This window comes from Scardinius erythrophthalmus (genome assembly GCF_964197995.2).
Source record: "Scardinius erythrophthalmus genome assembly, chromosome: 20".
In the NCBI taxonomy this organism is placed as follows: domain Eukaryota; kingdom Metazoa; phylum Chordata; class Actinopteri; order Cypriniformes; family Leuciscidae; genus Scardinius; species Scardinius erythrophthalmus.
In genome coordinates, this window is record NC_138240.1 from 891,641 (window position 1) to 905,259 (window position 13,619).

The following is a 13,619-nucleotide window of genomic DNA, read 5'->3' on the forward strand; positions in this document are numbered from 1 at the left end:
AAAAAAAAAAAAAAACACACACAAAAAAAACAAGGAAGCAGACTTTTTATCAGCACAGTTTCTTTGCGTAACGATAGTAGGGATGCACCAATATGAAGACTTTGGCGATACGATAACCGATAATTCTTTATGTTTGAAAGCCGATAACCGATATATTGGCCAATAAATCTAAATCCAAATTTTGGTTGATAACTCTTTAAATTTGAAAGCCGATAACCGATATATTGGCCAATAAATCTAAATCCAAATTTTGGCCGATACCGATAATTATTTATATTTGAAAGCCGATAGCCGATATATTGGCCAATAAATCTAAATCCAAATTTTGGTCGATAACTCTTTAAATTTGAAAGCCGATAACCGATATATTGGCCGATAAATCTAGATCCAAATTTTGGCCGATACCGATAATTATTTATATTTGAAAGCCGATAACCGATATATTGGCCAATAAATCTAAATCCAAATTTTGGTTGATACCGATAACTCTTTAAATTCAAAAGCCGATAACCGATATATTGGCCAATAAATCTAAATCCAAATTTTGGTCGATAACTCTTTAAATTTGAAAGCCGATAACCGATATATTGGCCAATATATCTAGATCCAAATTTTGGCCGATACCGATAATTATTTATATTTGAAAGCCGATAACCGATATATTGGCCGATAAATCTAGATCCAAATTTTGGTCGATACCGATAACTCTTTATATTTGAAAGCCAATAACCGATATATTGGCCGATAAATCTACATCCAAATTTTGGTCGATACCAATAATTATTTATACAAAAGGAATCGCCGGTGCAGCACAGATGTCTACTGATTAAAATATTTATTTAAGGTGCATAACAATAAATGACTAACGTTTCGATGTGGTTACATCTTCATCAGAGTCCTTGGAGAGAATGAGCAATGAAGCCATTAATAAGGATCATCAACAGGTGTGATTAAGGGGGCGTTGGCCACCCAAAAAAGTACATCCCTCTGAACCAAGGTGTCACACTCATAAAACAATCATTAAAGGGCACTTGCCCTTGATGTAACCTCATCGAAACGTTAGTCATTTATTGTTATGCACCTTAAATAAATATTTTAATCAGTAGACATCTGTGCTGCACCGGCGATTCCTTTTGTTTGAATTGTTTTGTCCTGCCCTGGTTGCACCGGATTGTTTGTGGATTACAGAAGCGCAGAGAACTCTCTTTTCAATAATTATTTATATTTGAAAGCCGATAACCGATATATTGGCCGATAAATCTACATCCAAATTTTGGTCGATACCGATAATTATTTATATTTGAAAGCCAATAAACGATATATTGGCTGATAAATCTACTTCCAAATTTTGGTTGATAGCGATAACTTTTTATATTTGAAAGCCGATAACCGATATATTTGCCGATAAATCTAGATCCAAATTTTGGTCGATACCAATAACTCTTTATATTTGAAAGCCGATAACCGATATATTGGCCAATAAATCTAAATCCAAATTTTTATATAAGTTTTAAGAGCCTGATTACAAAAACAAAACTCTCACCATTAAAAGCCATGACCCAAGCACACAATTATATATAATGTTCTTTTATGTAGCCAGATCTGACAGAGATATGACAGAGATATGACAGATCTGCGCTGCATGTTGCACTTAACTGTATTTTCCTTTTTGAAGTAATTTCAACAATATTTCAAGCAATTCAAAACCATCATGTTGATCAGTGCGCATCTGAAGGAAATGAATCCATTATTTATCAGCTTTGAAATATCGGCCCAAATGTTCTTATCGGGCCGATAACGATAACATTAAAAATGAACATGTATCGGCCGATACCGATATGGTGGCCGATATATGGTGCATCCCTAAACGATAGTTGTTGCCTCGCTGACCACTTTCAATGTACGTGACTGTTTTTCCGTAGCAGAAGTTCTTGACTTTGCTTTTGCAACTTTTCCCGAATTCAAGCGTTCAGCTGCTTGGAGCGGAAGCCAGGAAGTTGGAAGCATTTTCTTGTTTTCGATCGTCGCGTGATCTTTTTTTCATCGTTTCATAGTTTACACATGATATCGTGCGTCGAAATGCCTTAAGTATTTAACAATCATAATTTATGACTAACTTCACCTACTATGGGTGCGTATTTAAGTTCTGAGCTAGTATCGCAATGTAATCGATTGGTTTATTTATTTACGTCAGCATAACGTGTGTATAAATACCTCATTGTGCTATACTTTAATGGGAGTGCTTTGCATGCGGTTGTACTTTAAGGGGCTAGGTGTCAAAACAAGCTAAACTCCCCAGCAGGGCGTGCTGAAGCGTGCTAGTATGTGGTGCTGTAGTCTTTTGGTTACATTCCATTAATGCGATTTCAAAAAGTCGTTCAGCTGTGAGCTCGTAGACCAACTGGACTTGTTTTGCATGTCTCTGCTGTTTTTGCACTCTCAGCTTTGCTGCCTCTCACTGTCGTCCTGCGAACGATCTGTTTTCAGTCGTGAGGAGCGAGTTCAGCGCTTACTGTGATTGATTAGAGCTGCTTGTCTTGTGCCCATGTGGCTTTAACTTTAAGTTATGCTTACGTTTTCCCATTAGTAGCGTTTTCCTTTGCCTTTGGATTCGTATCGGTACTTCATATAAGGGGCTTTAAATGTTGAATGCAGGTCGTGTTGTGGTACATTCTAGTGTAGCTGCCGTATATGTTTGTCATATTCCACCATTTTACCACGTCAAGTTATTTACAGGGTTCGTACAGATACTGTAAAGTGAAATTTCACTTTTCAAGCACTACTTTTTTTGGCTAAATGACTACAATGAGAGATCTCACTTATCAAACAATATCTTTATTATCTTTCAAATTCTAAAAAAGCAAAGTAGATTAGTAAAAATAAACCAATAAAACAAAATGGTACAAATAAAGAGCAATGACTGTGATAACTTAACCATTGAAAGGATACTCTGACAAAGATATCGCTTTTCTTATTCAAACTGATTTTTCCCACCATTAATATATGATTGACCTGAAGAATGAAAGATGTATCATATTTATGGTATATGAGCAATATCACACTCATAGCCATGCAAAATTGCTCTATATCGATATCAGACAGGATTTAAACACTACTTTCACATATATTGTCTTTTAATAATTCAAGCATTTTTCAAGTACCTTTTCATAAATATGGCTGTTTTCAGGGTTTTCCAGGACTTACATTTCAAAAGTTGAATTGAAGCACTTTAAGCACCTTGTACGAACCCTGTATTTAACTTCAACCCTCCTAATAATCTGTCAACATTGCATTGTGTTTTTACACTATAGCTCATTGATACGGCAGATAACTCTCGTTTCCAGTGAAATAATTGCGTTTCCTGCCATGCAAAACAATCTGTACCTGGAATAACAGTTACTTTCTACACCTGTAGAGATTGTTTCCTATACGCGGAAAAAGAAAAAATGGCTTTATATTGTGTATGATTTGTGTTTCTAGCCTGTGTAGCCTTAAAGTCTCTTGATTTGATCCATCTCTCCAGCAGATTTTGGACATAAGCAATAGTAGTGTCATGTTTCGCTAACAGACTGAACCGTAGATCCTAAAGCACAAGCTCTGTAATGCATGTCTTTCTCAGGTTTTAATATGCGTATGAGAATGGATACATATGTTAAAATATTTTACCATAAATATTTCTGATGTTTTTTCTGCTGCTGACATAAAAAGAAAAGAAAAAAAGAAAAAAAAATAGTTGAATAACCTGCCAGTGAAAGGGAAGTGGCTCTTTGTACAAGACACTGCTGTGTGCTGTTACTGCGCAATGTTTTCTGACATGAATATTTTATAGCTCAAGTAGAAAAATATGTATTGACAATATTTAAGCAATAGCTTGGTGATTATAATGTATGATAACTAGATAAGTGTATATTGCGTAAAAAAAAAATGAAGAAAATCTTAGATTCACTTTTGGTGGATTTTGTACTGTATTTATTACTAATGATGATGCAAAAAGTTGCATAGCTTAACCCAAATTTTTCTTTCTTTTTTAATTTCTTGTCTTGTATATGACCCTTTTTGTATGTGTTTTTTTCAAATAAAATGTTGAAAATGCCTAAAAAAAAAAAAAAATCTTTCATTGTTGTTTCATGCATAGATCTATGTCATCTACATCTGTGCTGCTTATTCTGAGTATGAATCTTGTCCCAGTAATACACACACTTGGTCTTGGAAGTGTGCAGGTCTGAAAACTGTTATGCACACTAAAATCTCCAAATCATTTAACCTACACTTTACATTTTTCTTAACTATTGTTCTAAACAACTTCAAGGCAATTGGGCTGTAGGGAAGCAAGCACATTTAATGATAGTCAATTTATTCAGGAGTCATGAGTCATGAGTCAAAGTAAAGGGGGGGGGGGGGGGGGGGCATTTTTTACATTTATAAATGAATTGCTCCAACACACTTTAATGGTTTGTGAGCTGATTAAAGGACTAATAATTATTCATAAATCATAAAAATATCTAATTATAAACAAACAAAATGTAACACTTACTAACATGATGAAATATTTCATTTGTTTAGCTGCATGTCATGTGATCATTCAATGACATCAGAGAACCATAAACGTGAATGTGTTGATAAATCAATGAAGTAGGCTATTAAATTCTCAGGGAGACTTGCTCAAATTATTGCATTATGAAGACATCTCGCTTCAGTTTTTGGCGGCTGACAGGTTCAATACCTCGAGAAAGAGACAGGATTCGAAGACAATGACGACAATAGCAATTCTCAGTACAAAGGAAGTTTATTTGAATTTCTTTAAAAAAGTACAAATAAGTCCCAGAGTTCAATATCATAAGCGTTCAGTATTTAGGCTTCAGAATTCCGTGAGTTTGCCACAGGAGAAGAGTTGGCGGTGTTGGTGACGGTAAGGATTAAGAATAATTTGTGTAGTAGTAGGTATTGTTGATCAGAGTAAACAACTTATATTTTACATTGCAACCATATTTTAAAGTGAAAAATATTGAAAATCAAAATGTGAAGACCTAAATAAAGCTCTGCATCACAAATGTAATGGCTAATAATTATTCATAAATCATAAAATCATAAACCTTAAAAATGAAACATTTCCTAAAAAGATGAAATATTTCATTAGTTTAGCCAACGCTATCTCACGACCAATTCGTACGAATTTAGATGAATTAGTCGCCTCGTAAAATTTGTACGAATTGCCGTGAGATCGGGTTGGTTTGCATGATCATTTAATGATATCTGAGAACCGTAAACGTGAATGTGTTGACAAATCATCGAAGTATTAAAATCTCAAGAACATATTTTTGCTCAAATTATTGTATTATGAAGACATAATGCAAATGCCAACGTTTCTGAAAGCTGACGAAGTTTTCAGGTTCAGTTTGAGAAAGTGACAGGATTTTAACAACAATGACGTCAGTAGCAATTTTAAATACAAAGGAAGTTTATTTGAATTTCTTAAAAAAAAAAAAAAAAAAAGTACAAATAAATCCCAGAGTTCAATATCACAAGCGTTCACTATTCAGACCCTCTGTGAGTTTGGTGGTCTCCCAGTTGGCGGTGTTGGGGAATGAAAGCACTTACAGAAACTGGTTTCAGACTGGCTTTCGAATCAAAAGTAACATACAAGATTTAAAACAATTTCAAGGCAATTAGGGAACCAAGCACATTTAATGACTAGTTAATTTATTCAGGAGTCATGAGTCAAGGGAAAACAATTGACATTTATAAATGAATTGCTCCAACACACTTTAATGGTTCGAGAGTAGATTTTTTAAGGCTAATAATTATTCATAAATCAAAAAAATATAAAATTATAAACAATCAAAATGAAACACTTACTAAAAGGATGAAATATTTCATTTCTGTAACTGCATGTTGTGAACAATAAACGTAAACAAACGTGTATTAAAATCTCAGGGAGACTTCGAGAACATATTTTTGCTCAAATTATTGCATTATGAAAACATCTCGCTGCAGTTTTAGGGTTCAAAACCTTGAGAAAGTGACAGGATTTCAAGACAATGACGACAGTAGCAATCCTCAATACAAATACAAAGGAAGTTTATTTGAATTTCTTTAAAAAAGTACAAATAAGTCCCATGCGCTTTCAGTATTTGGGATACAGAACTCTGCGCGTTTGCCCGTCGCCTTTGTTGCGGTCGAGCCACTTGGCGCAGGGGAAGATGGTGGTCACCCAGTTGGCGGTGTTGGTGACCTCCACACACTCCAGGAACCAGCCGGGCGACGTGCTGGAGTCATCGTGCTCCACCCGGACCCGCAGGAGCTCTCCCAGATCCAGCATCTCCAGCAGGAACCGGTCCGTCCGGCCCCGCTCGAACAGGTTCCTGAACTTCTGCTTGAGGGCCCGCTTCCCGGAGTCCCCGTTGACGCCGTAGATCGTGATGAAGACGTTGGCGTCGGTGGCGGCATCCTTCACGTCTCCCGTGATCACGATGATCTCGTATTTAACGGGAACCAAACTGCGGACTTTGCTGGCGAAACTCTCCACGGTTTTGCTGCACTCGAACGTCATGAACTCGTCTCTCTTGGCGGCCAGGGGAATCCGTGCGTCACACGTGAAGTAGAACCTGCGGAGAATAACGGGAGAATAACGCCGGGATCTGCTCAGTCACGCCCAGTGTTGGGAACATTTAAATCAAATAATATAACTAATTTGAAATATTAAATAATAAAAAAAAGATATATATATATTTAATATTTCAAATTAGTCATATTATTTTACTACAATTTTCCCGTATATATCTATATCTATGTCAATCATTTCATATATATATATATATATATATATATATATATGAAACCCTGGATCACGTCACCAGTCTCGAGTCGCACGGGTTTATCTGTGGCAATAGCCAACAATACATGTATGGGTCAAAATGATCGATTTTTCTTTTATGCAAAAATCATTAGGATATTAAGTAAAGATCATGTTCCATGAAGATATTTTGTAAATTTCCTACCGTAAATATATAAAACATGTGTTTCTGTGAGTGAATGCTGCACAATTACTTTTTCAAGTAACTAGTAAAGTAACATTACTTTTTCAATTTACAACAAAATATCTAAAATTTCTAAGTTACTTTTTCAAATAAGTAATGCTAGTTACTTTTTCACGTGTATTGACTGACAGCTCTCTTGTCCTCCTGTTGAGGGAAATAAAGTGAGGAGGTGTGTGTGTGTGTGTGTGTGTGTGTGGGTGTTGTGTTCGCTGTGTAAACATGATGCTGATTTTAGTTCTAGACTACATGCATTAACTCGTCTCACTTGCACGAAAACATTCAGTATTCCTCAAAATGAATAAAACCAGTAAAATGCAATGTCAGAATTTTACGCAAAACTTTATATTTAACTATATTAAATTACACAAATATACTTTATGTATTTAATCTCACTTTATTAACCAATGTCTTTGCTGCTGACCTTCTATGATCTAATTCAACCATATTAATAAGCAAGAATTACTTTAGATTAGATTTAGAAATAAGAGTGTTGAACTTCCTTCTCCTGAATCCTATTGTTCTTTAATCCAGAACAACAGATGAACTGTACAGGAGTAAATGTGCATTTCCTTCAGCCTGAGGATTATTCTCTTCACTTCTGGTGTAAAAGGGTATTAACATTTGCCAAAAATAGAACTTTTATGGTTGTTATTAAAAAACAAACAAGCAAGCCCAGCCGAGGTGAGAAAAAGTAATGCAAAAGTAATTTAAAGCATTACTTTTCATAAAAAGTAACTAAGTAATGCAATCAGTTACTTTTCTTGGGAGTAACGCAGTATTGTAATGCATTACTTTTAAAGTAACTTTCCCTGACACACGGCACTGATTCAGAGGACCGTGGAGACGTGAACTCACTTGTTTCCCAGCTCTTTCTCTGTGATCACCACCTCCTGCACGTGCCAGAAACACTCATTCTTCACCTTCTTCTCCTTCGTCAAATGACCCAAGCAAATCCCAACGATCTCTCCCACATTTTTAGAGGAAAACTCGAATGAATCCGTGGCACCACTGGAACAGAGTCAGATTATGATGCATTAGTAGTCATGCGTTCAGTAATTTACACTGAAAAATAAAGGTTTTTTTTGTAGTGATGACATAGATAAACCATTTTCCCCCTTTTTAATTTTTTATTCTGTGGTGAAAACAAGCTTCCATAATGTCTTGCAATGCTGACTAAAAAAAGTTTTTAAGGCCGAATTGCAATAGCAAGAAAAAAGTCAGAATTTTGAAATAAAAAGGTCGCAATGATCTTTATTTTTTATACCGCTGACTCTACTGAATTTCTGAACTACTGAATTTCGCACCACATGACACTACTGTCTTCTGTAGAGCAGCTTTACCACAGAAATTGAGTTTTTCATTTATTCATTTATTCTGTTACAATCTGAGTCAGGGGTTTTCAAACTGGGTTCCGGGAAAAGTTTAGAGATAAAGCAGTAAAAAAAATCTCAGAAAAAAAAAAGTAATAATAAATAAATAAAAATAAGATTGATACACCTAACTAACAATAAATAAATAAATAATTATAATTATATATATATATATACTGTATATATATATTAAGTAAAATAAATAATAAATTAATACATTTGATTAAAATAAATAAATAATAAGAAAATCAATGTAAAATGTAAAAACAAGACTATTCCAACTAACAAATAATTAAAAAAAAATAATTTAAATAAATACAATTTAATTGAAGTAAAATAAATTAATTAATACATTTGATTAAAATAAAGAAATCTGTGTAAAATGTAAAAACATAAAAACATTTTTTATTAAACTTACTAAATAGATTAAAATCAGTGAAATACTATTTAAACAAATAAAAAATGTATTAAAATGTTTTTTTTTGTGGATAAAAAAAAAATATACATCTTACTTCTGCAACTTACAGTGAGTTAAAAACACAAGGAAGTCAGCTAATAGAAACTAAATAGTTTGCACATTTATTGTATAAAATTTTCACAGTATTAATTGAGTCTTTTTACACAAAAATATAAAGCTATCTTTTAGATTTTTAAATCATATTTTTGGGGTCCGTGCATCTAAAAGCTGATCAGTGTTGTATAAAGCACTATAGATATAAAGCTTGAATAGTATCATTGGCTAAAATGGTTGTGCATGTAAACATACCGCAAAAACTTCTTCTTCTTTGAGTTCTCCATCATAAACTCTTTGGATCGTCCTTTCTTCCCCTCCAGAACGATCCACACGTTCTCCTTCGTCTCGGCGTCGTCAGAACCGGCTGTCGTGATCTCGATCTCATACTCTGGAGAGATGTTAGAGTGCAAATTCACATGCACAGAATAAACACAACAAGGGTTACGACAACAACGCTATCTCACGACTAAAGGTCCTTGTATACTGAGTCCGAAATTTCCACATGCATTTTTTCGTATTCTTGAATATTCGTGATTCGGTGGCTCTAAATTGTCTAAACACCATTCAAAATGCTTGCTACGGATGCGAAAAATGTAGAAAATCGGACCTGATTTAAAAAAATTTTTGACGGACGAATGTTTCAGTGTGCAAGCGTGATTGACATAACGTGAGGTCGTATTTATTTTTTAACGTGCGAAAATTTCAGATGCAAGGGCCTTAATTCGTACGAGCGATTAAAAGGTGGCAAATTCGTACGATTAGTCTAAACCCACGTGATGGGGAGGTTTAGGGGCGGGGTCAGGTCGGAGGTTTAGGGGCGGGGTCATGTCGGAGGTTTAGGGGCGGGGTCAGGGGGAGGAAATCATACGAATTTGGAAACTCGTAAAATATGCACGATTTAGCAAAAATTGGTACTAATTGGTACGAATTAGCCACCTCGTAAAACTGGTGAGATCGGCTTGATTACAAACGTCTAAAACACTCTCTCTCGCTCTTACTGGTCTTTTCACTGAGATCCAGAATATCATTATTGGCACATGCCAGTTCCCTCATGATCTGGCCGTCGTCTTCACTCTTGGCCAGCCATCGGTCGCAGGGGAAGCGGAAGGTCTGATCGAGGAGCTCGTCCTTCACATCGATGTACTCCAGGTGCCATCCGGGCGCCGGACCCTTGTTATCGTGCCAGACTCGAACCTTCGACAGCTCGCCCAGACTCAGGACGTCCAGGAATCGGAAAATGTCCACTTGTTTGCGCTCGAACTTGTTCCTGTTGCTGCTCTCCTTCAGTGCTAGCGTTCCCGTGTCTCCGTTTTCCCCGAACACGATCAGAAACACATTGGCGTCGGTCCCAGCGGCTGCAGAAACACACAGGAAAACGCTTGTGCATTTAATATAACAGAGCATCTCATGATGTTTACGGTTTTATATCTCCACTGAATCTCATTGCTGTCTATGAGAGTGTCGAGAGCACTGTATAGTGTGGCCATAAAGTATATGGTGTCCTTTTGTATGGAGCGAATTATGTGCCATAATTAAACAAACAAATCCAGCATTTTGCAAACAAACTCGATCTACTTCGCAAAGGAAAACTCGACTCGCAGAAAGCAATGTGCGAGTACAAAGGTCAGTTTGAGTGAAAATGCAGTGGAGTAACACATATGTATTGTGTTTTACAAATATAAATAAATCAGCCTAGATAATACTTCACAAATAAATACAAACCATCCTACAAATTGCATGTAACAAATACCAAATCTAGTGCATACAAATGCATATCTGTCTGTTATGATTGTGTGCACTTGGCTTTTTATGAGATCTCTCGGCTCAATTTTCTCACAAATGTGTCCAGGTAGATTTTCTCACTAACATTTTGCAAAAGAAAACTTCAAAAAGGTTAATTATAGATAAATTAAGACAGAAACACACCCGTTCACCGGTCATTTTCCTCAGCTGTAGGCAAAGGCAAGTTTCAAATCAGCGCTTCTCCCGGGAGACTAGCGCTAAATTAATCCCCTAGTTTAGCGCCATCTACTGTTTTAGAAGAGGAAGTTGCTCAACTGCATTTGTGAGAAAATCTGCCTGGAATTTGGAATTTTTACCAATTTGTAGGATGGTTTGTATTTATTTGTGAAGTATTATCTAGGCTCATTTATTTATATTTGTAAAACACAATACATATGTGTTACACCACTGCATTTTCACTCAAACTGACCTTTGTACTCGCACATTGCTTTCTGTTTGTTTGCGAGTTGAGTTTTCCTTTGCGAAGTAGATCGAATTTGTTTGCAAAATGCTGGATTTGTTTGTTTAATTATGGCACATAATTCACTCCATACTTTTGTCATTTTTTGGAAATACGCCTAAATTTACCGTGAAAAAAGCTTGCAGAAAATACAGTTTTGTGAGAATCATCCTTCAATCTGATGGTTTGCTTGACTGGACATTGCAAATTATGCCATAATCAACATGCTAAACAAGATAAATGGTGTATGCTTAATTAGTGTGCAATCAATCGTGATTGTTTTTATTTAATATTTATTTTAATATTTTATATTTATATATTTTTATTAGTTTTACAAGATTTTATCCTTTTTATTAGTTATTGATTTTTTAATATGTCTATTTTTTATTAATTCTTTATTTAAATAAAATAATATAAAATAATTAAATAAAAAATGTAATTTCTTTCTCATTTATCAATTTTATTCATCAATGATACAGTAAAATTAATGGTAACATTTTAATATAAGGTTCCATTAGTTAACATAACTTTTCATATCTTTGTTAAAGTTACTTAATAACAACACAACTGTCGATTGTTAGTTCATGTCAGCTCAGATCCATTAAATAATATTAACAGAGGCAATCTTTTTATTTTGATAATGTATTTGTAAATGAGTTAAATAACAAACGTATTTAACTAATGTTGAACAATGGAACCTTATTGTACAGTGTTACATTAATAGCAGAATGGTTGTTTATAATATTAGTGATGTTTTCTGCATCATATGGAAGTTTGTTTCCACCATGGAATAAAAAATAAAAAGGTAATTCTGTCATTTGAATCCTTTTTTTTTCCTCGCAATTCAAAATGTCAGAATTGTGAGATAAAAAGTTGCAATTGCCTTTTTAATTTCTTTAATTCTGTGAGGAAAACAAGCTTAGGAACCAGTCAGCATCGTGTGAACTCCACCTACCAGTAAGGTCACTGGTTTTAACCTGAATGATGTAAGTGGTTCTCTCCACCATCTCCTCGTCGTCCACCACGGCCGGGAGTTCACACACCTTCGTCCTCTTGGGGCCTTTGGTCTTGGAGAGCCACTCCTCGTACGTGAAGACATACACCTCCTCCGTGGTCAGGTTTCTCATGATCATCTAGGTCATGTGACAGGAACCAGAAGGATTACAGGCGTAGCCCTTAATGAGTTTCACTCACTTTGTTGTGATTAACCTGATTAAAAAGACTCACAGATTTGGGCCATGTCCACACTAATACGCTTTAAGTTTCAAGTTTTCAAGTTTACTTTATTTATATAGCACATTTAAAACAGCCACAGACTGACCAAAGTGCTTCACATCAAAAGAACAGCATTATAAAATAATTAAAACAAACAGACAGATTAAAAAGGAAAAAAAAATACTAGCAAAATTATATTAGGCTGTAATAAAAACCTAATATGCCAAAGAAAACAGTTTGAAAACGCATCTTTTTCTCTTTTATATTCGTTGCCATTTATATTAATGAAAACGAAGCTTTTTGAAAATGCTCTCCAAGGTGGAAAAATTAGAATATTGTGCAAAAGTTCATGCATTTCAGTAATTCAGTAATTCAGTAATTCAACTTTAAAAGGTGAAACTATTATATTATATAGACTCATTACATGCAAAGTGAGATATTTCAAGCCTTTATCTGTTATAATTTTGATGATTATGGCTTACAGCTTATGCAAATTTTCTAAATTTCTGAGATTTTGAATTTAGGGTTTGCATAAGCTGTAAGCCATAATCAGCGAAATGCAGTTTTCAAATATATCGGGATTAAAGTAGACGTAGCCTTGGATGCGAGCGTCTTGAGTTTCACTGGATGCTCGTATCACAGACTGACCTTGTCAAGGAACCAATCAGGACGGCTCCCTGTCCCGTCGATGCGGACTCGAAGCTTTTTCAGAGGCGCGATGTCATCGATCTCCAGGTTAAAGGTGTCTTCCTGTCCTCTTTCAAACCTACGAGAAACACACATGACGCGTGTTTAAAAAGACAATTAAAGAGCTTACAAGTGTTTAGAACAACAATTAACATTCAGTAATATTATCAATTTAATGCACTGATCAGATGAGAACAAAACATTTTTCATAATTGATGAACAACATTGAACCTGTTATTGAGCAGAACTGAATTTGTTTCATAATTGATGAATTTTGCAACATTTACACTGTTATTGAACTGAATCGAATTTTTCATAATTGATTCACTTTGCAACATTGAACCTGTTATTAAACTGAATAGATCTTTTTATAATTGATTAATTTTACAAAATTGACTGTTATTGAACTGAATTGAATCAGCATTGAACTGAATTGAATTTTTCATAATTGATGAATTTTGCAAGATTGAACAGAATTGAATGTTTCATAATTGATTAATTTTGCAACATTGACCCTGTTATTGAACTGAATTGAATTTGTTTCATAAATTGAT

The 13,619-nt window shown here is 34.9% G+C and overlaps 1 protein-coding gene across 1 annotated transcript in view; it reads right to left on the reverse strand.

Moving 5' to 3' along the window:
- Positions 1-6,062: 6,062 nt before the first annotated feature.
- Positions 6,063-13,619, reverse strand: part of loxhd1b (lipoxygenase homology PLAT domains 1b) — a gene marked incomplete at its 5' end in the record, with an annotated part of 66,382 nt that continues 58,825 nt past the window's right edge. Inside the window, 6 exons of the mRNA XM_081349827.1 lie at positions 6,063-6,605; positions 7,893-8,045; positions 9,174-9,309; positions 9,920-10,276; positions 12,119-12,296; positions 13,027-13,144. Coding sequence (XP_081205953.1) covers positions 6,125-6,605; positions 7,893-8,045; positions 9,174-9,309; positions 9,920-10,276; positions 12,119-12,296; positions 13,027-13,144 — 1,423 coding nt within the window. The 3' untranslated portion in view covers positions 6,063-6,124. The remainder of the gene's footprint in view (positions 6,606-7,892; positions 8,046-9,173; positions 9,310-9,919; positions 10,277-12,118; positions 12,297-13,026; positions 13,145-13,619) is intronic.